The 25,509-nt window shown below is 36.7% G+C and overlaps 1 protein-coding gene across 3 annotated transcripts in view; it reads left to right on the top strand.

Annotated features, from left to right (window-relative positions):
* AKT3 (AKT serine/threonine kinase 3) overlaps positions 1-25,509 on the top strand; it is a 145,104-nt gene that overhangs the window by 86,324 nt on the left and 33,271 nt on the right. For all 3 annotated transcript variants that reach the window (XM_066178521.1, XM_066178520.1, XM_066178522.1), the window contains 5 exons: positions 5,090-5,201; positions 6,631-6,775; positions 13,251-13,382; positions 17,328-17,393; positions 18,952-19,020. In XM_066178521.1, the coding sequence (XP_066034618.1) occupies positions 5,090-5,201; positions 6,631-6,775; positions 13,251-13,382; positions 17,328-17,393; positions 18,952-19,020 (524 nt within the window). The remainder of the gene's footprint in view (positions 1-5,089; positions 5,202-6,630; positions 6,776-13,250; positions 13,383-17,327; positions 17,394-18,951; positions 19,021-25,509) is intronic.

Genomic DNA, 25,509 nt, shown 5'->3' with positions numbered 1-25,509 from the left:
TGATAATTACGGGAAGTTATCCTCTGTGCTAAAACTCAGTCTGTATTGTCTGTATTAGAAATAATTTCTCAGATATGCAACCTTCTGTTCATTTTTTTAGTACATTTTTTATGGCTGCTTGAATGTTTAGTATTCTTGTCTAGCCATATCAACACATTCTGCTGAAGTTGAAACCTTTCATATATGAAATAATAAAATGGTATTAGTGTTCTTTCTATTGATTTTTTTTTAGTGCTGAATGACTGCATTTAGGAAAAGAATGCTGGTGATTATATAGTTAAAGTTATAGAATTCAAACTTTAAACTTTTTAATAAAATCTGAACAGATGATCTGTGCTTTTTTTTTTTTTTTTTTTTTGGAACTGGCAGGTTTCAGGCCCTCTAATTGGCTTCCCAGCTTTGCAGAGTAATTACAGCTTCAAGCAAACTTTGTCATCTGTGGTTCAGAATGGTGTAAAGTAAACAGAACGTTTTGAAATACAGTTTGTAGTCAGAGTTGCTCAGGAGAGTTTAACTAGCATAACTACTTAATTTAGACAGTAGCAGTTATTTGAAAAAGATAGTCTAACATTTTAGAATTGTCAGGTTGGTTGTTGATATGAAGACAAAAGTTAACCTCTGGTATGTACCTGACTTTGTTTTGTTTTTTAACAAAAAATCATTGATAAGCATCCATTGCTTTTCTTTTTATTGTTTTAATTTATTTTTTTTTCCATTTTCTGTATACATTCAAGAATTGCCAAAGGAGTGCTATGCACTTGTTGGAACAGAGTTGTCATTCTCTGTTACTGTTTTTGTATTTTGCTGCTTTGAACAAGTGTTCTCCCCCAAGGTTTTTCCTCCCCTCTAATATTAAAAGAAAAGTTCTCATGACCAGTGTTTCATCCCAGAAAGACAGAAAGCTTTAGAAATAAAATGTGTAATTCCAAGTTGTAGATGGCTAGCATACAAGAACACAAAGTTGAGTCTGTCTGTTTACTGGCTTACTCATCTTTTTGAATGATAATTTAGACTTCCAACTGTTTTGAGTTGAGATTCAGTCCTTTAATTACATATGTTTATGTATAGTAGCAAACTTGAAGACATTATGGTAGAATGTTCTCTACTCTTGGTAATGACCCAACTATCACTCGAGCATTCAGAGCCAGCTCTCAGTAGCCAGTTTCACTCTTTCTTCTGTGCTTTTGTATTTTCCAAACTATTCACTCATTCTTAAACTACTATGGTTTTTCCACTAATTAGTAGAAAAATATTTTGGTAATTAGCAGTAACTGTGTATACAGCACTTATTCATCTTAATAGATTTTTTTCCCCTCGTAGTAGGTGAAAGATATTCACAGAGGAGTTTTTATTCATGTTACAGTCATGGCAGGAATATTGTTTATCCCATACATTTATATACTGCAACACATGAAACATGTGAGGCTCCTCAATATCAGGAGACTTTGGTTATTTTTATCTACTTGAGAAGAATGGGTAGTACATCTCTTTTGGGAATACACTGGCCCTCCACTTCCTTCTGAAAGCCTTTTTGCTTCATGAGGGATGGATATTAATGTATTCAATTTTAACCTTCCACAAGGAAATCAAATCTTTAGCCACTTGTAACAGAATATTACCAAAGCTAATTAAATTTTTATAAATTTTATTTTCCAATAATTTCCTCCAGTGATAGTGAAATGGCATTTTGGGGGGGTTATTTGTCTGGAGATTTTTTTGTTTTCAGTACCATTTTCAATTCTTAAGGTTTTTTTCATTACCCTTCATTGGTTTAGTTAATCATCTGCAATGAAAACTCAGAATAATTTTTTTTCTTATTATGTTTTATTATTTATAATATTAATAAATATTGTGTTCTTTTTAATAACGTGCATAATGACTTTGAAGGCTGACTGAAAACATGTAACATAAATAGTCTATTAGATACAGATTTACTTGAAGTACATAGCTATATATATATTATACTTTTATAGTATAATATATATATATAGATGAAGACCATATTCTGCATAACATTTGGACATAAGCAGGTGTGATTCCATTAGTTCCATTTTTTTCATACGTGAGTTAGAAAACTTAAATAATGCAATTTAAGTGTATGCATATTTGTATATATATGCAAAGAGAAAATAAATGGTGGAATTAAAAATCTTCAGTTCCATCATAGGCATTGGAGAGAATGTGCTTTTTGACTGGTACAGATTCTTCTGCAGGTTTTGTCTCTGTACCTTTTTTCCTTCGGACTGTCCTAACACAGTCAGCTTACTTTTCTCCCTGGCAGCTTTTTTCACCTTCCTTCCTCTAAACTAGGTACTCTACTTTGGCTATACTCTATCTACCCCCATGCTTTTCTTTCTCATTTAAGTTCCAGTCTTTTTCCTTTCTTCCCTTTATTCCCTAGTCTTTTGTTTCTAACAGCTCTCCTGTAAATAACTTGCTGTATGCCATCTTTCTGCATTGGATTTTGCCTCAGTGAAGTAGTTTCTTTTTCATATTGTCTGAGGGAGAGGGTAAGGCATAATGAATATAAGTGAAATGCTTTTAATTTAGCATGTGGAGAGGCAAGAGATAGCTGTAGCCTCTGGATTATACTCAGTGCATCGACTTTCAATGATTTTATGCTTTAGTAATTGTTATTGTAATTTTTTACCCTCCTCCCACTGCACTCTTATCCCTCCCACATGTAGTGTGGCCAGATGCCTTACATTTTCACAGGAATACTAAAAGGATATCAAAGGTCTTGATTTGCCAAGTTTTAAGTCTCTTCTCCAAAAAGCAGCATTTTCCAGCAGTGTGCAGCTTTAGGCAGACACCCAGTAAAGAAAATTTCAGCCTACATGATTGAAGTGTGATAGGATTAAAGATGAGAGGATGATTTTGTCAGGAGTAAGATGAGATAATCTTAGAGCAGACAATGCTTCTAGTCTCTTCTGCTAGGAAGGTAGCCCCACATGTTCCTTGGAACTTCAGCTGAGGAAGTTAAAAAAAAAGCCTGTTAACCCTATCTTCACTGTCACTGTGATCATAGCTGGACTTCCAGCATACCCTGAAGACAGGGATTTCTTTGATCTCCTGAGTAATTGCACCGAGCTACAACCCTGGTTAGGTACCCTAAGCAACTCTACTTCATCGTGCTTCTGTCTGCCTTGCCTTTCTTCCAGCTTTTGTGTTAAACTCCCTCTTCCTGTGTCCATCCTGCTGTAGAGCTTTCTTCTACATGTTGAGGATGGCTCTCATTCCATCCAAGACCTAGCAGAGTGTGTGTAAGCAAGGGGGGTGAATTACTGCTTCTCTTTTTTAATGAAATGTTTGTTAAATGGAATGTCATCTCCGTTCCTGACAGTGAGCAGTCTGATTTACATAATAATTTATAGATGTATGCTGAATATATCAGTTTGTTCATCAAGGAATACACATGTGCACAGGACAATGTTCACTTCTCTTTTGTTCCTCATACCTATGTCTGTCGAGCTTCTGAGGTGTTCTGCTAAGCTGCAGAAAAAAATACTATCAATAGACATATCCACTGCCACTCTTCTTTTTTTTTTTTTAAAAAAAAAAATTGCAGTAGATGATACTTGAGGTTTCAAGATCCTGAATTTGTGAAGAGAAAATATGTCAAGCCAAAATAATTTATTTCTGTGAAAGGAAAGCATGCCTTGTTAAGTGGTACATGTCATATGACTCCTGTAAAGCGTTGACATTAGCTGGAATGAAGAATAGTAAGCTACATAAGTAAAAGGTGTGGGTCAACCAGTAGGTGGTAGCTATATCAAAAAGAAGCTACAGCAGATTGTAGGTGAACAGGAATTCATTTACCATATCATTATTGATTGATTTGTGAACCTGATGAATCATTTTAGATCACACACACACATTTGATCTAGATCAGCTTTGAACAAGTGATAATATTCCAGACATGAGATGTGATGGTTTGTGTCTACGTTGGGGTAGCTGCAGAAAAACAAGTAACACTTTTGACAGAGTAACCTTAGCTTCTCAAAAATGTTTAAATATATTTGCATGAATAAAGAGTTTTAGTTTGTCAGAGTTTTGCAGCTGTGTTTGGTGCAGTGTCCTACCTCACGGAACTAATACATAGCAACATCGAACCATTGCCTGAATTGCCAGCGTTGTGGTCTTGCAACAGTGGAGCAACAGGCAGTCTGCAATACGCCTAGAATTGTGGAACAAGGAATATCTTGGATCTGAAAGCACAATTGATGAGGGACAGATCAATTGAACTGACTTAAAGAAGACTGAAGAGAGATAAAGCAGTGTTCAAATGACTAAAAGGGACAGCTGCTGGAAAGATGAAGTAATTTAGTCAAAAGAACAAAAAACAATTGCATTAAATGCTAGCAAAAATCTTACAGCAATAAAATTGTTAATTTCTTTATAATTGGATAGAATAATTTGCTTACAGGGGTTTTGAAATTAGTACTTTTTGGGGATTTTAGAAAGGGTGTAGAGAAATACTTACGAGAAATAGCATAGGTAGACCTGATTCTGCCGTAGGGCACAAAGAGAATTTGATGATTTCCTGGGGCAGCCCCACTGGTGGTGTGTGTGGGGTTAATCTATATTTAATAATCAGACTTATTTCAACATCTGAATTTTCTTAGTTAGGCTGTTTTACAATAAATCATACCCTGAAGTGACAGTACTATCAGTAATTGTGACATGGTTACCATTGAAGGGAAAATGTCATATTCCTCCTGCTGGGTGCAGATGGAAAAATATGCCAGTGGCTACTGCTGTTTCCTTGGCATGCTATAGCAATCCAGGATCTAATACTCTTCTTTGCCTCATAACACAGACCAAGTTAACAAATGGAGATGGCACTCTTTATATGGACAATGATGCAAGTTTCATCAATTCCTCTGACTGCTTTCTTCACCGGCTTTATTATTACCTGCTACCTTTTGTTCAAGCCCGTGGTTGTATTGCTGTTCTGTATTTCCTTGTGTGCTGGATATATCCTGAATGGGGATACATAAGCTGAATGAATTTCATCTAAGTAATTTTATTTATTCTTCACCCATTAACTGGCAATGTATAAAAAAGGTGATGTCATGTGTTTGTCTAGAATGTCAGCTAATGAAAACAGAGCGACCAAAGCCGAACACATTCATTATCAGATGTCTTCAGTGGACCACTGTCATAGAAAGGACGTTCCACGTAGACACTCCAGAGGAACGGTGAGGGTTTTATTCTTGTTTTCCTTTTCGCAGTCCTTGTGCAGAAGCCTCAGCAGAGTCTCTGCTGGGCCTGCGCAGCAATCAGCACTTGGAACTGTGACATTCTGAGCACATGTGAGCAGTTAGTTAAAGATTTTTAAGTCAGCTTCTGTAAAATATTATCTGAGCTCATAACTAGTCTAAGAGTTGCCTGCGAGTAGGTGGGATGAGTGTGTTCAAATAAGCCAAAACTATGTCATGATATGTCTCTGAAGTGTTAAATTTTGAACATCCAAAGCCTGGATTGAAATATTTCCAGCCTTGCTGTCTTAGTCCTCCTAATGCACTCCTTTCTTTTGGCACAGAAAGCAGAATGCTTATTATAATTTATTTTATGTTGGCTTATTAGTTTTTCTTTTTTTCGGTAAACATTCACAAACTCTTAAGAATTAACTTTTTTAATGCACTGAAAACTTTTTTAATGCATGTAGGAGTTATGGGATAACACTCTGAAATTTTCCATACTCTGTCTTCAATTAGATGCACTGAATCTTCCCGCTGTGGACGTCTGTCCTTTTGAGACCAGCACCATGGTCTGGCTATTGTTTTTTGTATCAGTAAATAACCAACGACTTTTCTTTTTCTGTTGTTTCACTTAACGGTTTTTTTTAATTCTGCCTTGGTACGGTGTCTCTACCCTGTCTTCTCTGCAGTGCAGTAGCTTACACTGCATTCAGTAATAAATGCCATCATCACATCCCGAATCCCTTGCTGGCTGAGCAAAAGGCAGCAGGTACCATGCCTTAGTGTGGCGCTGTGACCTGCTCAAGGGCTACCTGGTGGCCCTGGTTGTCCCTCCACAGAAACGGTCACCTGGGCCTGCCCCTCAGTGCAGCCACAGGTTTTTGAATGCTTGTAGGAATTTAGTTATCTTTGAGCGCCTTTTTTGAGAGAAATTTGGGAAAAATGCCTCTAAGTTGAGTTTTAAGGGTAGACAAAGTGTTGAACACGTGATACAGTTTAATCTTTCTTGTTGTTGTTGTTGTTGTTGTTGTTGTGAAAATGTCTTGAAGTGAGGGGGAATACCAAAAAATCACTTAGAATAGCAAGTTATTATTATGAGATACCATTGCGTAAGAGATGACATCCTATGCTCTCAGCTGTATTATACAAGTGGAACAGGTGTTTTCAAGTTTACACTAATACAATACTTACAGAATCAGAAACTGCTAATTCTTGAAGGTACCCGTATAGGCATCCTTTCTGGTCAACTCCACCCCCTTTAACAAAAGGCAGGATTTGGAAGGAAATTGCAGTGATTAATTAGTATTGGTCTTCTGCTATGTAACATGAGAATTGAATATTAAAACAATGTAGCATGTGAGAAGCTTTATGAACTATGTAACATATTTTATGGTTTCTAATAGAGGTGTTGGCTTGTTCATGATAGGGAAGAATGGACAGAAGCAATCCAGGCTGTAGCAGACAGACTTCAGAGGCAAGAAGAGGAGAGGATGAACTGTAGTCCAACTTCTCAGATAGACAATATAGGAGAAGAAGAGATGGATGCTTCAACAACTCATCATAAAAGAAAGGTAATGACCTTGAAAAATAACTGAAAGGGCTCATATGTAAATAACCTTTGTAGAATGGTCTAGTTGGGTAAAGCAATATGCAGGGAATAGTGTTTCAACATAAATTTCGGTGTATTATAAGATCAAAGTATGTATTTATTTCAATAAAGCTGAACTGCTCTAGTTTTTTTTTATTTGTTAAGCTGATATGGCACTTCTGAAAAACAAAGTTCAACCATTTAGGCACATGCTAACATTCTGCATATTGTTTGACTATTATTTCATCCTTTTGTTTGTTTACTATTTTAGAAGTATGGTGATAAAATATTTTCTTTGGACAAGTACTTTTGCCCCTTTTCTCATGCAAATAATACCCAGTACAAAATAGGTAATTTGCATGAGAAAGGCTAGCAGGATCTGGCTTTTGCCTTGGTTTTTGCTGACTTGGGAAATAACTTTGCTTTAGTTTTCAATGAAGTAAGAGAAAACAGCTTGTCATTTTTCTGCAGTCCTTAACAGCTCTTGGCATAAGGAGGAACATGTACATTGTTGGCTATAACATACTTGTGTTTGCATCTCCAGAGTCAACAGGTTAAACACAACCAAGAGCATGTTTTAAAGATCTGATGCCACTTGAAGTTTGCTTATGTGTCTCCATTTTGTCCTGTATGGACTACTCAAACTCACACCTCTCATTTACTATACTGAGTTGACATGACTCAAGAAATGCAGTGAAATTGCATGGAAAATAATATCCAGTTTACATAGGACTGACTTTACCTTTTCTGGCTAGAAGTGAAGCCTGCAGAAAACTAAGAAGAAGTCAGCTGACAGAGCAAAACAGTCTTATAGCTCACATATCTGAATGCCTTTGAGTGATGAGCAGTACAAGAAATGGTGATCATTTCTCTATTTACTAATAGAGCATGTTTTGTTTGTTTCACTGCATGAAGTAAAAATCATAGAAAAGTCAGGGCTGAGAGCTGTACCTTTAAGAGTATCACAAAGGTGTCATGGGTAACTTTAGCTCTATCATATCCTAATTTTTGAGAACCTGAGTTTGCAGTCCAAACAGAGTTCTTTTATGCTGTTTCATTGTATGCAAATTTAGAACTTTTGTCTGCTATAGAAAAAGGTAAAATCAATTACGTAGAGTGGTAACAAAACTCTGAACATATATTGTCAGGCTGACTTTGAACCTTTATCCTGGTGGCATGGATATTTAATGACTATGCTGCAGGGTAAAATATGATAAGTGACAGCAAGACAGAGGCAGTGTTTAAGATGTGTCAGCCTTGTGAGAGGCAGTGTGATTATGTGGAAGGGATTTGGGCTTGCTCTGTTAAAGATTTGAGCACTGTTCCAAGCCTGTGTATGTATCCTCTTAGTGGAGTACAAAACTGCTGCATAACGACACTATTTTCCAGGTGTCAGAATTAATGCTGTCTGATGCAAGTAGTTTATCTGGAATGTGCTTTCCTTGTTCACAGTGCAGTGTGTTTTCCCATACAACAAAAGGAGTTGGGGGAACAGGAGTAGGAGGATCAGTTTTGTTTCTGTCTTGCCACTTGTGCTTTAAGAAATGCTGGAATAATATGCTGGGACAGTGTATGGGCAGTGCTGCAGAATATTTAATGGCCTTGACAACAAGCCAAAAGCAAACTACAAAACAAAGGTACAATGAAAAATGTTTATATTCAACGTCTAATAACAGAGCAAAATAACAGAACGAGAAAAAATAATAATGATAAATAAAAAGATAATAAAGATAAAATAAATAAAAACAACAGAGTCAAAACTCAAAATCCCCTGGAAGATTTCTAGCTGTTGGAAGATGTTAGTGAAAGATGCTCAGAAGTTTTTGGAATAAAAAATGTGAATTGACCAATATGACAGGGAATTGCCATTGCCTCCATCTTAATTGAAATTGTGAAAAATAGATCTTTTAAAAACTGTTTCTGTTTTGTAGAAATGTCTCTGAAAAGCTGTTGTTTAAACTTTCATAGTTGTTAATATAATCAGAACCATTTCAGTTATAATGACTTAATGCATTTTTATTGCCTTTTTTTTTTTTTTTTTTTTTTTGTATTGGATTTCTTTCCTTTCAGGGATTTTTACACAATGTGTCCTTTTTTGATGAAAGCTTGTGTTGTCACCTGGTTTTACATCTAAGCCCAATGAATTTTGCTTGTGCATGCACCAGATGGTATACATATGAGTAGAAGAACATAATCAGATTAAGAGACAAGACAGAGAGGAGTTGGGCCTGTTGTTCTCCGAAAAGGTAGCGAAAAGAAAACAGCCTTTAGGATGTGAAACTTGATTTGAATAGACATGACAGCTACATCTCTGCTTAGATTAGCTGGAAGAACCAGAAGCACCTCTTCTTTTTCCCAATTTTTTAAAATGGTGTCAGTGTGCAATTTAAGTTTTAGACATCACTAAAATTGGTAATACTCAAAATTCTTAGCAAACTACTTTTATTTCCTGCTGTACTGTTACTTCTTAGTAGAGTTTTTCCCTGATGAAATGAGATGAAAACTCCACGTGGTCTAAATATTGTGCACATCAGGAATTTAAAAAAAAGTTAGTTTCTTTGGTAGGAATTTTCAACACCTACATTAGGGTGTATTTTTTTTTTCCATAGGGGAATGGTGTGTTTAGATGGTCAACAGATATTCCCTTATGGGAGTAAAAATATTTTATAGAAGGCTGAACATCATAATGGTTTTTTGGTTAGCGCGGTCTCCTGCAGCTTCATTGCTTTTTCTTTGTTTACAAATTTGATTTGCAGGATGCAGGATGAATAAAGAACAGATTTTTCAGAGGAAGCCTAAAAGTTGTTTAATGAAGAAAAAGATTCAAAACTTTGAGTACAGTAGGAATGAATAATTAGGGAAAATTATGAACGAGAAAGAATCCAATCTTACAGGAGCCTCCAAAGTTACCGTCTTCCTTCAGGTTTAGGAAGTATTTCCATTTTTCCACCAGTTTTCAGTACACCCCTAGCTATGGCATCTGTGTTTTTATCTCCCAAGGTCTTGTGTTCTTTGGCAGACTTTTTGAGTTACCCTGCACTGCGTATCATCTCTAAGCCTTCTGCTAAGCTTCTAAGGAATGAGAGCATCAGGAGTCTTTATTCTTAGAACTAACACTACCACCATAATGTGCTGTTAAGCCATGGCTCAAAATCTTGCAAACCTATTACCTTTCTCTTATAAATATACATATATTTTTAACTTGTTTTCACTGAGCTTGCATCTAGATTAATGGTTGCTTTCCTGAACATTATGTAAGCAAATTTTGGGCAAATCAGTCTTCCAATTTGATTGGCTTGCTGCCTTTAGCATCAAATTCACGTCTGTGATCAGTTGAGCCAAGGTCCTCCTTCTGTGCATGGGCAAATGGCAGCTTTTCTGACCTGGTTTTGTTCAGACTCTGATGGTCAATCTCCAATTCCAGTGTCTTAGAGAAAATCAGAAATGTTGGAGAAGTTACTCCTTTGAGACTGCTTGTGGTCTCATAAATTTGTGACTGTAAAAGGGATAAGTTGTTACAGTCACTAGCTCAGTATTTATCAATAAAGCTGTCAGCCATTCTTTATCAGAGAGCATGATAGCTTATGACTGAAGGATTCTGCCCTGAATTGCTCATCTTCTGCCTGAATTGTGTTTTGAATGCATTTTTAATCTTTCATGGGTTTTTTTGTCAGTATTCGATGCTTTTGCTCAAAGGCAATTGTTTTCTGCTTGATGGTTGTCACAGAACCATCGAGTAGGTGACCTGACTTGCCAAAGTACTGAACTGAAAGTGGTCGTTGAGAAGTCTTACCTTTAGTTGATGGAATACGAGGAGCCACACAGTGTTGTGATCACAGCTTTACACACTACATCGTGCACTGCAAGTTGTCCCACATTAGAGTAGTTTTTGGAAAGGTTGACTCTTCAAAGATTTGTCTGTAGTAATTAACTTTATCCTTAGTTGTGTAGAGTGAGTTTGCTTTAGGTAAGAACTATACTGAGCCTCGGAAATCTCTGTTACCCATATTTCTTGCTGGGATAAATGCAGTTTTGTTCCTCCTGATGTGAGGTGGTTTGGGCAGCAAAGCAAGATCTGTCACTGCAAAATGTTTGCGTGAGCATCAAGGTTAGTTTGTTTAGAAGTTATCAGTCAACAACTAGATGGGAAAAAGTTTTAATTCTTATTGATATAGCTAGAAAATTGATATATGGGAACCGTTTTCTTCATAATAAAGCCGTGAAACACCCAGGGATCCAGGTGTTAAATGGAGTGTTGAAGACCTTTTGCAGCTTTGAAGCCCCAGGTTAAACTTAAAAGCTGAGGAATTGCACATTAATGTGGTTGATGGAACTTCAGCTCTACCTCTTAGGTGAGCAGATTGCAAACTGACTCTGAGTGAACAACTGCATAAATTACTTTCAGAGTTTGTCGACAGCAAATTCAGATCCACAGAAATAGTATCATGCTCAAGGGAATAAATAGTTTGAGAAGGTAATTTTGCCCTTTATTCTTTCCCACAAGTGAATATATTTTGCTGCCACTATTTGCAATTACACACCAGGGATATGCCCAATGCCTCTACAGCTGGAATGTGTGTGAAATATGTAGGCAGTGTTAAGAGGTATTTCTGGTAGAGATAAGGAAAATACTATTCTCTTGTGGAAAATACAAGTAGAAGTTTATCCAGAACAGCAGTATTCAACACAACTGCCTGAGGCCACAACTAGTGATAGAAAGAGACACTGAGAAGATGAAAGATAAGGGATGATCTTTTTCTGTCACAAAACAGGATTAAGTATATTTAACTTAGCAATACTGAGACTGAGGAGTATAATTACTCTTCAAAAATGTTTTGAGGTGTGCTTTTCACCAAAGAAGAAGGGTCATTGATACTGCAGGACAGTGCTATAACAAGAATAAGTGAGTGCGTTTCCTTTCAGAATTTGTAACTACTTTTCTCCAGTTGCAAAATTCAATGGTTTTGTGGTGCTGCAGCTAAGCCAGTAACACAGCACACTGAAAGATGTGCTGTAGAAGCACATAGTGATTGACCAAGTAAATTCTTCTGTCAATTCAAGGCAGCCCTGAGCAGTCACTGTGCTCTCAGTACTGTTCTGTTTTTTCTCTACATCCTCATCTTTGCATCTGATTCCTAGACCATGGAGTTGATGCTTCTGAACTGGCTGTGAAATGAACTTGTAAAACTAAGAGGATTATTGACTCAAACTTTGGGCTCAGGACCATGTGTGACACACCAGTTGAGCTGATAAACCTCAGTTTGTCTGTTGATGGAACTAGCTCTTGGATGCACTGTGTTTAACCTGCAAATCTAGGGCAGTAACAGTCACAGGAAAGATGAAAACTTGCTACCTCCTCCTTTTCAGTGCCAGATTGATTAATGTAAATACCATGTAATTGTAATCTGTACTGAAATCTTAAGAAGTCTAATTCTAATGCAAAGGCTGCTGTGAAGTCTTACAGGTACAACATTTCAGTGAGGATTGTGTATGTTTCAAAAAAGCCATCAGTGCAGTGGTTGGTATTATGCAGAACCTACTGATACATCATGTTTGTGTGTCCCTGGTAATGCAGGAGTTGATGAACTTTCTTAAATGTGCTGCATTCTTGAAATGCTGCTTTAGACTTTGTCCTGTGTGTGCTTTATAAAAATAAAAGTGTGTGCAGTAGTTGGCTTTAGAGAATTATGATAATAATACTGAACAATTTGTCCTGGTAGTTTAATGGCAGTTTCTTTCCCTTGGTCAACAGCAGCAAGACCAGTGTTTTCTGGGCACTCAGCCCCTCCCTGAACTGATAGACAGGGAGGGGAAGTGGAATGAAACCCCCAGAATCCAAGAGGAAAGGTTCAGTGGTCTGATCCAAGCTGTAGTGTGTCCAGAGGGGGCCAAAGGAGCTGGTGAAGTGTCCAGCGCAAAGTCTTACGAGGAGCAGCTGAGGGAGCTGGGGATGTTTAGCCTGGAGAAAGTCTCAGAGGGGACCTTTTGTTCTCTACAACTGCCTGAAGGGAGGGTATAGCCAGGGGAGGGGGATTGATCTCTTTTCCCAAGTAAGAAGTGATAGAATGAAAGAAACTCACCTCAAGTTGCTCCAGGAGAGGTTTAGAGTAGATGTTAGGAAAAATTTCTTCATTGAAATTGTTGGAAGAGTTGTCAAGTATTGAAACAGGCTGCCCAGGGAAGTAGCAGAGTTACCATCCCTATAGCTATTCAGAAGACATGTAGATGTGGCGTTTAGGGACCTTGTTTACTGGCAGACTTGGTAGTGTTAGGTTAACAGCAGGACTTGATGATCTTAAAGGTCTTTCTTAACCTAAACAATTCTGTGATTATAAACTTAATCACAGAAGTGGGCCTACTTTTGTAAACTGTTCTTATTTTATCGGTAACAGGGTTTGGTAATATGATGGAACTGGATAACCTAAGTCTTGCTAATCATTGTTCTTTGCTCCTTATAGACAATGAATGATTTTGACTACTTAAAACTACTGGGCAAAGGCACGTTTGGCAAAGTTATCCTGGTCCGAGAGAAGGCTAGTGGCAAATACTATGCTATGAAGATTTTGAAAAAAGAAGTAATAATTGCAAAGGTAAGAAAGGTTATATTTTTTAATATTGGGTCATTTAAAAGAATGGAATAATCAATATTTAATACATAAGGTGCATTGATTTTTTGATGATAGCTTAGTTTGGTAGAAGTGTATCTTCAGAAATGTGATGTGTAGATGTGTGTATCTAGAGAAAACAAGAATGCAAAAAAAAAAAAATAAAGTGTCACTATTTTGCATGCCTTTTCCCAGTATTTTATAATCTAGAATTTGCTAAAACACTGAGAGAGTTCACTGGGCAGGAAGATAGTGCAATCTGAGTTTATACAACAAAAAGTGCCTTGTGGGGCATACTGGATACTGCACATTTTTTTCTAAGTCATTTGCAGGTTCATTCAGATGAACACATTTAATTTAATGGGCCTGTGCTCTGTTCCTGGTATGTTGTATAAGATTGCTGTGCATGGGACTAATGATTCCATTTTTTCAGGTTTTGAGAAATAGGGAAAGTCTGAAGCTGATGTCTGAACTTGTAGTTTAAACTGGCATTGTCCAATCACTTCAACTTGATTAGTGTCACTGGCTCTTGTGCTTGATCATAATATCACTCAAGCTTAAATTTAGATCATCTACTCTGAGCTTTGTTTCTGGAAATTCTGAAGTTTTGAATCCCACTTCCACAGAACAAATTGAAAGCAGGAAACCTACATACATTTATCAACATGAGATACAGTTAAAAATAATCCAGATTATTAAATGAGGATGTTTTGAGGGATGTGGGTCTGACTGATATTTTTGAATGCTTGAGGCTAACAATATCAGTATCCATGAAAACTGAATGTGAATGGGTAAATGCTGTTTTACATATATTAAATATGAAAATATCCTTCAGATTTGTATGGTTTTCACATTGACTAATGAAAACAGAGCTTACAAGAGTTTTGCAGTTATGTTCATTGTCTGTCACTCACTTTCTAATAGCTTTAGAATGTGTAGATCAGTTGCAATTAAATTTGGCAGAAGAGTGGAGGCCTCAGAGACAATTATATTTCCTTGAGAATCATTAAAACTAGCCCTGTTACAGTGGGAGAGACTTAAATTTATGTCTTCAGCAGTGAAGAGACTGACCTATGAGTTCTGTGTGCCCTCGGCAGCTGTCTTGTGTGCAGCGGCAGCCTGGTCAGCACGTGCACGGTTTGGGCTAACAGCAGCAGAGAGTGCCCTTTTCTTCTTCACACTCAGGAGATCCAGGAGGAACAGAGGGCTTTGCTTCTGTACTCCCCTGATTGTGCATGGGAAGGAGCACCTCAGTGCCCTCCTTGTAAGACCTGGCAGCAGTCTCTGTGGTTTGCCCTGTGGGACTCAGAGCCTGTCTGGTTGCTGTGTGCTGAGCCTCGGTCTCCAGCCTGACATCCCTGAGCAGTGTTCTGCTCACCCCTGGCATTGCGGGATCCTCAGGAGATCTTGTGAGGTCCTTTTCTGCAGCTGCTGTTTTGTATCCTTCCAGCCTTCAGAGCATTTCAGCTTGTTTCTTTTTATCAATAACATACCAAACCGATTTTTAAAGTTTAGGGGGTTTAAATTACTTTGTTGCCTGCTACAGGATCACTGTCTTTTTAGAATTGATTAAAGGTGATGATTGGGTAACTTTGTCTAAGGTGAGCAAAAAAATCTTGTTCACAGAAGCATCTATAAAGGTAGAGAAATTTTGAAGAAATCGGAGGTGGAACTGTTTAGGTTTGAATTTAGCTATCTAGCCCAGTCAGGCTGTGAACATGCTATGGGGATTTATCAGTAGCATTTAGCTCTGAGATCAGTGCTAAGGGTATGGTCACTAGGTAGAATAGATCTGCAGTCCCAATTCAGCATATAAGTGATATAATAATATACACTCCAGAATCACAGGATGGCTTTGGTTGGAAGGCACGTAAAAGATCATCGTGTTCTAATCCCCCTGCTGTGGGCAGGGACACCTAGCACTACACCAGGTTGCTGAAAGCCCCATCCAACCTGGCCTCAAACACCTCCAGGGACGGGCCATCCACAGTTTCTCTGGGCAACCGGTTCCCAGTGTCTCACCACTCTCTCAGTAAACAATTTCCTCCTAACATTTCATCTAAAACTCTCTCCTTTTCATTTAAAACCATTCATTCTTGTTGCTACCTGCTGTGCAAAAAGCCCTATTAGAAGGTTATACCCCTAAGTATAGTATGAAGCAGAAAGGTGCATTGACAGCTGTATAGCATCTGCCTAGTTCAGACTAAATCTGTTTATCCTGTTTACGTGACAGGTTAATATTCACTTACAAGGAAATTACTACCAGCGTTATAGACTCCTGAGGTAATTCCAGAAAAACTGGCCATTGGCAGCTTTTTATGCCATGTATCTGGTAAACCACAGAGGTTTAAAAAGAAATAAATAAATGAACCTTTATGCTTGTTTTTCTCCTTGAAGTGTTCTTTTGTGTTTGTTTTTGTGTTTCCACCTGTATGTCATCGTAGTGTATATACTCAGTGTTGCACTGCTATTCAGCCAAATGGCATCATAATTCATTACCATTACCACTGACTCTCTTGTTGTTCAACATCCTATTTTGACAATCTTTGAAGTCTAATTTAAATCTCCTGACATCTGTGTTTACTTTCCAGTTTAATAATACCTTATCTTCAGAGCATAGGCTGATAAGCATGTGTGTAGTACAATAATGTTATATTGGTATTATTTGTGGCAATAATAACATGTACTCTGATATAAATATATTTACTTCTGTAGGATTACAGTTGAAGTTTGAGTCACACTTGGGTAGTCTTTAGTTCTGTGTAACATGAAGCTCAGCAGTAGCTTAGCGCTACAGAAAATGGCTGCACCCTCCCCATGGCTCCTGAGTGTTTCAGGCCTGGCCCCTGGCAGCCTGGTGAGGGGATTCACAGCATGTACTACATGCAGAATTGTATAAAATGGCTGTGTATTCGTACTGTGAACCCCCTAAGAGCTGTGCATTTCTTCCTAGCCCTCAGGAGGTGCTCGTGTTGTAGCTCAGGGTGAGCCCTCTGCCCGCCATGCTTGTCCTCTCACCCGTGCCCAGCTCTGCTCTCTGCAGACCTGGTGGTGTGAGGGGCCACAGCCATGCCCCTGGGCCTCGCTGTCACCCCCGGGCTCCTTCCTGTCCCCCTGCATGGTGCTCACCCCAAGGGCTGAGGAGAGGGCCTGTGGAGGGAGCAGGGAACAAACATGGATGAGCTTGCCAGGATGCAAACATCCACAGCAACTGGCTTTGTTTCCTCCTCTCACTTTGGTACAGAGCTCGTTTTGTCTTTCCTGTTCAGGCTCACAGGCAGGAGAGTGTCGCTGCCTCTCTCCAAAATGCCTCTTCCAAATTGTGTCTGGAAATGAGTTGGGGGTTGTGTGGACATCTCCCCGTCCCAGGGATGAGGCCAATGTCCTTAGGGATGCCCAGCCTGGTCAGAGGAGCACTACTCCTCGTTGGGCTCCCAAGGACAGCTTGGGTGGATAAAAACAAAACCAACACCAAACCAAGTGAAAGTTTAAGAACAGAAAATCTGACTTCACTTAACACTTGGCTAGATGAGACTGGGTTTTATATTTGCCTGTCAGTTAGTTGTGTGTACATGTCTCGCACATTGCTTTAGTCTCTCTGTAGATACATTGTTCAGGTGATTCATACCAGAACTGTGAAGTTGTGGTGACTATGTTTTTAAGCTATCAAATCCAATATTATAATTTCTTTCTTCTCTGAATTGTGTGTAAAGACTTCATTTTAAAGCAAGAAAATAAAAAAACCCAAAGAAAATAAGTTAAATCGTTTTTTTATCAAATATTTCCTCAAAAAATGGGAAGGTTCATTCATTTTTCAAAACTGTACAGTAGCTTTCTCTTTTTGAAAGTCCTGATCTTTTCCTTATAATTAATTAAATAGTAATTTTATATCCTAATTCAGACCTACTTCTTCTGCTCTTTATTTCTCAGGATGAAGTGGCTCATACTCTTACAGAAAGCAGAGTATTGAAAAACACCAGGCACCCTTTTTTAACAGTAAGTATTGGGAACTAGTTTTCAGTACATTAGCAGGTAATATTTAACATCCATTATGAACATATTTTACAAATTTTGAATTCTTTCTCATGATGATTTGTAAACAGTCAGTCTGGTGCTTATGAAATCCTTTATCAGGATATGTAATTAAGAATTCAGAAGTGAAGTTTCTAATAAATTTGTAAGGCTTTATTGTACTGAATATAAAATTAATTTTAGAATTGTGTAACTGTTGTGCAATTTTTTGCAGTTTTTGTATGTGAACACTTCTAAAATGAAAGGTATTAATTTCAGAGATATAAGTCTTTTTACCAAGAAAATTTATTAAGAATTCAGTAAAACAATGAAAAGAATTATTTGTTCAAAACAGGTAGCTCACAGAGCCACAAAAATCAATACACAAAACCCACTATCTTTGTCTTCATATGGTTAATACTTAGTAGAAGGGAAAGACTGAGAAGATGAAAATTTTGAGGCTCATGACAAATTGATTAATGATTAATTGATTTAACTTTGGAAGTAACTTACTTCTGTAGAAGTAATTCCTGTTCCTCTTGTTTGAGAATATATTAAAAAGTAATTCTCTTTATTTGAAAATACAGTGAACATGCTTTTTGAGACAGGGATTTTCTTTTTTGTATAAAAATTTCAAAGTATAACATGGAAGCTTTCATATTTAGAAAAACTTAACTTTTTTGAAAAGCAAAGGATTGCATTTACAGTCTTGGCAATTCAGTAGAGATGAAAGAGATCTGCAGTGTTTCTTGAATTAGAGTGTAATCGTAAGCAGGAGTAGGGGTACCTCCCATTGAAAAGTGCAACAATGGTACTGCCGTTGTATCTTCTTACCTTTCTGCTATTCTTCAGCAAGGTTTGTATTGAGACATGCAGTTTAGTCACACGTAGTTTTGCTGCATTTCATTTGTTTTAGGCCAAGCCTTCATCTGTAGATTTTTTGTGGTATCATTGATAAGTCAACGTTGATAAATCAAAATTTTTAATTAAGATCATAACATCTGTTACAACTTCAAAACGACATGGAAATTAATATATTAATTTGGCACTTAGCATTCTTAACATTTCATAATATGAAACTGGAGAGTCCTTGCTTTGGAAATGAAAGCATGCTGGATGTTAAGATGACTTTTAAGATTTAATTTGGGAGAAATTAAAAAGAATATGATAATCTCTCTCTTCATGGGCACTGTAGAAGTGGACATCATGAAGTACAGTGCATGGAAATAGCTGATGCTGTGTATGGCAGTAAGAAATGAAGTATGAAATTGTGTGTTTTAGTAGCCATTTAATAGTTTATTGTAGTAAGCATGATCTTTTCGTATCAGTGGACATGTAGCAGAGATGAAGAAACACTTGAAAGTTTTTTGTGTTAATTAATCTCAAGCTCCAAATAAAAAGTTACACTTTTAAATACTCTTAAAGTTCTTACCAAAATCAGAATTTTCTACTTAAAAAGATAAAATTTTGTTACAGTTAAAGTGCAAGAGGTTGGGTTAATATAAGATGATAATTGCTTTGATTTTGCTGTTTTCTTTGCAAGTCCTTGAAATATTCCTTCCAGACAAAGGATCGTTTGTGTTTTGTGATGGAGTATGTTAACGGAGGAGAGGTAAGTTTAAGAAAGATGTTCTGCACTTGTAACAGTAAGGCTGTCATTGGATTGCACTTTTAAGGTTATATTTTTTCCTTGTCTCTTTGCTTTCTAGTATCATTAAAGGACTTTTATAAAAAAAACAAAATTGAACTGTTTTATTTAAAAAAAAGTTGACATGTTTCTATAATTTTTCTGTCAAAACTAGTTCCTCTTCTGAAAAAATTAGACTTCAGTATAGCGAGAGATAATTTAATGCTAGAGAAATAATTACATATACTTGCTTATTGTTCTTTTTACTTAAGCATATTATAGCACGGTCTCGCGTGAAACAGTCATAATCCAGTGTAAAGATGCAAAAATAATGTTGACAAGTGTTACTTTGGTCCCAATATGAAATGTGTGCTCTCTTTGCTGTAACTATTACAAATATCTATTGGAAAAGAGTGGAGCATTCATATTTTTCATTGTTTGTCTCCACTTTACTTGCTGTATACTCTGGAAATTTCAGCTAAGCGCTAAACTTCTTAGAGTGTTGTTAGCTTTGAAGCCATTGCTGTTCCCCAGCTGCCTACTAAAGAATGAAATATCCAAAATGATACCCAGCAAATGGAATTAGAGAACTGCAATTGATGAATAGGGCTTTTATCTACCTTTTAGATGCTGTTTGCTATTCAGACTGTGTCTTGTTACAACATGAACCAGGGGATTTTCCTTATTTTGTCAGCTATATGCTTCATGATAATGTTAAAGGACATGTTTCCACTAGGAGTTTTTTTAATTAAAAAACTCTTTCTTAGTTCAGAAATTGCTGTGGCGTGATACGTAATGTTTGCATTATGTTTTAGCTGTCTTCTTCTGCAATAAAACTCTGCTTAGCTGTAATCCCAGTGCCTGCAGCCCATTTGATCCCAGCTTGTCCTGGGCCATCCTCTACCAGCCATGCCTAAGTATGGTGCTATAAGGTTCTCATATGGGAGGATGGCTTGTTTAACTCAGTGTATAAACCCAATTCTGCACATCAAAGGTGTTGAACCACATACAAAAATCTCCCTCAGCAGTAAAGGGATAACAGCCTTCTCTTGGACACTCAGCTGGCTTATTTGACATTGAATTTACACCACCAATATTAAGTCAATGCTGTCTGCTGTTTGTCAGTGTTGCTCATGTACTTTGCTGGTGGCTCTCTAATTCAATGAAGCTAACTCTGAAGTTTTGCCACAGTGGGGAAAAAATTTTGAGAGTAGGTAATTTTCTTTGAGGAAACTCTCTTGATTTGCACATGTGCTTCTCTTTTACTAGCGATCTGGAATAATTGAGATATGCAAAAGTTGAACAAGCTTTTTTTAGTAAGAAAGTCTTTATTCTTACCAAATTTTCTTGTGAATTTCAGACTTTAGTCAGTGTCTTCCAAAAAATACAGAGGATTTAATATTTGTAAAAATAGCCTTGTTATTAATTCAGAGTTACTGCAAGTAAGTTGCTCAAAGTTTAGCCAGCATTTTAACTTGTATGATACACAGACTTTTTTTCTTTTGCTGCTTCTATCTACTATTCTGTCTGTGTTCCAAGGAAGTTACATTTCCCTATGTATTTTGACTGTTGAATACTCACCTTTTAATTATATCCTTCCAGTGGGAAATTGACCGAAGATATACTGTGTTGCTTTTGATTCTCTCTGGTGCTGTGCTACCTTCAGAGGGTTTCTGTTTAAAATTCCTTTAGATTACATATTTCTTTTTAGGTAAACCATTGTGCCTGAACAATTTGTTGGGAATTTTCATAGATTATGTCTTTTAGGAGCGCTATTACCCAAACAGTTCTCCTTCTGAAGGAGTTCTTGAAGTTTATATACATATTCTTGTCTCCTACCCAGGTGAAAGCAGGAAAATGCCACAATTTAGGCTTCTGCCCTAGTACATTAATAAAAACTGGTCAGCAGTAGGAGTCTTATTTCCTCTTTCTATGGCTAGAAAGGAAAACAGTCAAGGAAGGGGGCACAGAAATTCAGACTGGAGAAGTAGTTGTGTTAAATGAATGTAAGCAAGAATCTTTTATATCTATTGAAAATCTCGATCCACTGTGAAGTTAATATCCCTCTACAATAGTAACAATTTATCTTTGCCTTACCTTGCCTATGTAACTTCAGGTTGGTTGTGCTTAGTTAATAAGAGAACATGTTACGATGAAAATGTCACTTCATCAATCTTACTGGTCTATGTGTGTGCTCTTTTGCAGTGTGCAAAGCATTACAGTAAAGAATTCTCTTTTGGATTCCATTAAAAAAACCAAAACAAATCAGCATATTATGTACTTTAATATACTAAACCAAACAATTAGAGGATTTTTTTCAAACAGATTATTCAGATGGAAAAATTGAATATGTTTTCCTTATACTGAGAAAATTTTTCCTGCTGCCGAATGTGCAATCTTGAAATAATTGTTGTGGGCCAAAAGCTTAATTTTTCTTTCACTTGGTCTTGCTTTTAGACTCCGTGGGTGAAATGTTTACCAGTATCTATTGATCATAAACTGTGTTGCAGTGTATAGCTAGAAGGATATGTCTGCCACTGTAACTACTTCTCAATATCTTTGCTGTACTGAGGATATCATGTTAAAGTAGCATTAAGAAATTGAAATTTGATTTTAAGGATACAAATATTCATCTGGCTTAGCTGAGTTGACCAAATGGCTCTTTGTTTTTGGGGAATACTTTTGGAGTGCATGTTTCCCAGTTTTTATTTCCAGTATTTTGCTTTAAATGTTGAAAATGTTTCAGGAATGAAATCTATTGCATCCATTACTCTGCAGAGTACACTGACTAAAAAGTTGATTAACTTCCTCACTCTGCATTTAAGGATAATTCCAGATTACGTACTTTGTAACAAACTTAATTGGTAATTACATGTATAATAAAATTAGACCCTAAAATTTATTCAGATGATTCTCCACATAAGGATTCTGAATCTCTGTTCTACTTGGCATTTTTGTTCCACAGCTCTTACTTCAATTCATTAGGCAGGAGAGAACTAAATGGCTTGTTGTAATTGAACAAGTGCTATTACTGTCTAGAAAAAAGAAAACGACAGAGGATTTAAAACCTACTTACTTATTCAAAAATAAGTAAACAAGAGAATGTTCCTTACCCCTAAATTACGTTCCTTAGCCTTAACAGTCCATAGTAAGGGTGCTGTATTTCTTTGGGTGTAGAATGTGCCAAGAAGCAGTACAAAGTCTGAAACAAGAAATAAATAATTTGAAATTTTAAGGTTGCTACTGCAAATGCTTTGCAAAATCAACACTCGGATATAAAATGTGGAACTGAGCAAACCCAATACACAACAGCAAGAGCCAGACATTCAACTTACAACATGCTAAGTAGGTCACTAGCATGTGTACAACTTTAACATATCAATTGATACAAGGTTGTGTCTTTTATAAATTTGGCATGCTTGGATCTGCAGCTGAATGCATTCTCTGTTTGATCTTAGTTTAAATTTTTCCTTTTTTTTTTTTTTATTAGGAAAAACCCCATGACAGCATTGTTGTTCAGTTTTTAAAGGCATACCAGGAAATTTGTATCTCCAGTCCTCGCTGTAACAATAGCACCCTCGTGTATGCCATCAAAACTGTTATGTGCAAATAGGCTTTCTTTGTGCCAAAGCTATTTCTATTGCAATTCCAGTGATTTTATAGCACATATTTAATAACCATAAATCAATAAATAGTAAAAATGTGGGAAACCTTTTTTTAACCTTCCATTATTTTTTTTCTTTTCCCTCTTTGACTTAATAATCTTCCTGTTCTGACAATTGTAAATAGACCACAGTGGCAGAATTATTCTGAAGTAGTGAACCAGCTAAATAATTAGCTGAAAATGATGCTGTAATCCCCTGTAATCTCCCAGATTTACCTATTATAATTTTAGAATATGCTTAATATCTTTCGCATATATCTGAGCGTATGAATGGGCTTTTAGAGTGTATTTTTATATCTAAATGTATGTTTTTCATTCAAAACTAGCAAGTATGGTTTGGTGACAAATCTGTTAGGTGCTATAATAATGTGAAGAAGAGTGACTGTAGTGTCACATATACATTAAAATAAGCTGACTCAGAAGCTCACAGTTTCTTTGACAAAGACAACTGCTGTTAGTTATTTCTAGCTGGTCATTTTACTTTGAAGTATTTTTAATTAATGTCAATAATCTTGTTGGAAATAACCACTAAAGAAAGCAAATTTTTTTGTATGTTAATTTTTCAGGCTATCAACTTTCACATTCAGGTTTGGGACACTTTTTAAATGGAAACTAAAAGAGAAGTCTTGGTGACAAGTGTCCTGAAGTTTTAGAGTTTTGTAAGGCTGCTGTTCAGCTACTGGTTTAGTCTCTTCAAACAGAAAATTGCAGTTGTCCTTTAGAATCAATATGAAATATAGGGCTAACTGGAAGTTACAGTTTTCAGAGAGTGTTGACCTATATTTTTCATTACTTTCAATCCATCAAAACAAAAAAACACTTAAAATGAGTAGTACTAGCTCATTATTTATGAAAGAGACCACAAAACAGACATAAAGGCATAAATTATGTAAATTTTGTAGTTTGCTTTATGGGAATGAAATTCTACTTAGCAGTATTTGTTTTCTATTTAAATACTACAGAAATGTGTGGAAAGGACCAAATTGGGAAATATACTTGTTCTTTTCCCAGTCTGATAATACATGAGGTATTTCATGAAGTCTGACTTGGTTGCTTAGTGTAGATGGGTCTTGTGGTTGGACTGACCACAAGGCAGCCATCAGTACAGGGATCAAGTCATTTCAGAGGGGGCTCATGTCCCACAGGGATTGGTGCCTAACAGGTGAGCAACAGGAGCAACAGACAACACCTGCAAAGTAAAGATCTTCCTTGTCATGCAGGTTTGCCATTTTTTTACAGGGTGCCTTGAGCACTGGAAAAGAAGTTGAAAGGGGAATCCAGATGCAGTGAACAAAATTTTAAATATTTTCTTTAAATCATAGTGCAGTTTCTGTATTCTCTGAAGTCTCTGCTTATCTCTATAAGCAGATGCTTATATATGCTGCCAGAAGTCTCAGTTTACTGGGAATTTTGTTTAGGCTAAGATAAAAGTGATACACCTATTATGAATTACAATTCTCAGGAAAGCAGTTGTCTTCTAGTTCATAGCTGTGACTTTTTAGTTATGTTTTGAAAAGTCACAGAATTGTCAAAGTTTGAAGCAACCTTCAAGATTATTTAGTCCAACCATCAACCCGGTAGCACCATAATCACTCTTAAACCCTCTCCCCAAGTGCCACATCCAGGAGTCCAGCCACTGAAAATAGCTGCAGTAATTCCTACACTGTTCTGTGCCATGTGAATAGTGTAAATTTTCTAAAGGCATAAAGTAGGTTGTGATAAAGACAGATTAAGCACATAATTGGCTTTTTTTTTTTATTGGTTAGCTTTTGTGTCCTTTTTAACCTGCCTTGCCATTTCAGAATTCTCATCTGCTTGATACTTTAAACAGTGCAAAAAAAACCCAACCCCAAACCTGCATGCATAGTTGTTGCGGATTTCACTGTCTGTGTTTAATTTATAAATGATAACTTTTTTTTTTTTTTTAAATTTCTGTTTTGTTGATTGTTAGCTCCTGTGGTGAAGCCGAAACCATTGTAACATGGCTGATCTGGTCTTAAGATCAATGCAGAAGTATACTCACTAATCTTTGTTTGAGGAATTACCCAAACTTGCTTTAAACAGTAATTAAAACTCAGCATTTTAGAAAACATTTGAATTGAATAGCTGAAATGTGGTTTTTTAGATGTTGTTCCAGGTTCTTAGGGTGATGTTTTATCCATTAAGATGCTGACAACCTTACAGAGCTTCATCTTACACTTTTTCATTGCAGCTGAAATTACTGGCAGTACATAATGACTATTACTTTTTGCTGAAAGACTTCAAAGTGTCTGCAAAGTGCTGTTCCTTAAAAAGTATTAAAGAAGAGACAAACCACCCAAACCAATATTTACATTGTAGCAAAGAAATACATTAAATACATAGATTTGTTTTTATAAGCCCTGAGCATTGTTGATTTGCTTTTTCTAGTCACTCCTGCTGCTAGCAGTATGAATGTGTTATTTGTAAAATGCCAGTTCCCCACTCAGTCTAAGTCTATTGAAGAGCTAGATCTTTTTCAGTTCAAAGAAAAGTTACTAAAGCACTGCAAAACATGAGGCAGAACCAAAATCTATACATTTTAGTGATATTTCTAAGTGGCTAAAAGCAAAAATCTGAGGAAGTGACAGAGGGAAAAGTACAGAATGATGCTGTTGTTTACTTTTTTTTTTTCTTTCCTTTGGTAACTGAAGGTTAAATGAGTAGCAAGCAGAATGCCTTAAACAAGATTGGTATATTGATTAAAACGCTGAATTAACAGCTCGCTTTCTCCCTTTGGAAACCTGGAAAAGATAAGCCAGCTGCTGTCTAAGAGTGCTGAGTGTCCACTG

Source organism: Chamaea fasciata, unplaced genomic scaffold, assembly GCF_029207755.1.
Source record: "Chamaea fasciata isolate MVZ Bird 193981 ecotype frontalis unplaced genomic scaffold, bChaFas1.0.hap1 SCAF_3, whole genome shotgun sequence".
In the NCBI taxonomy this organism is placed as follows: Eukaryota; Metazoa; Chordata; class Aves; order Passeriformes; family Sylviidae; genus Chamaea; species Chamaea fasciata.
The sequence above is the reverse complement of the archived record's forward strand: the minus strand, read 5'-3'. Positions and strand labels throughout refer to the sequence as shown.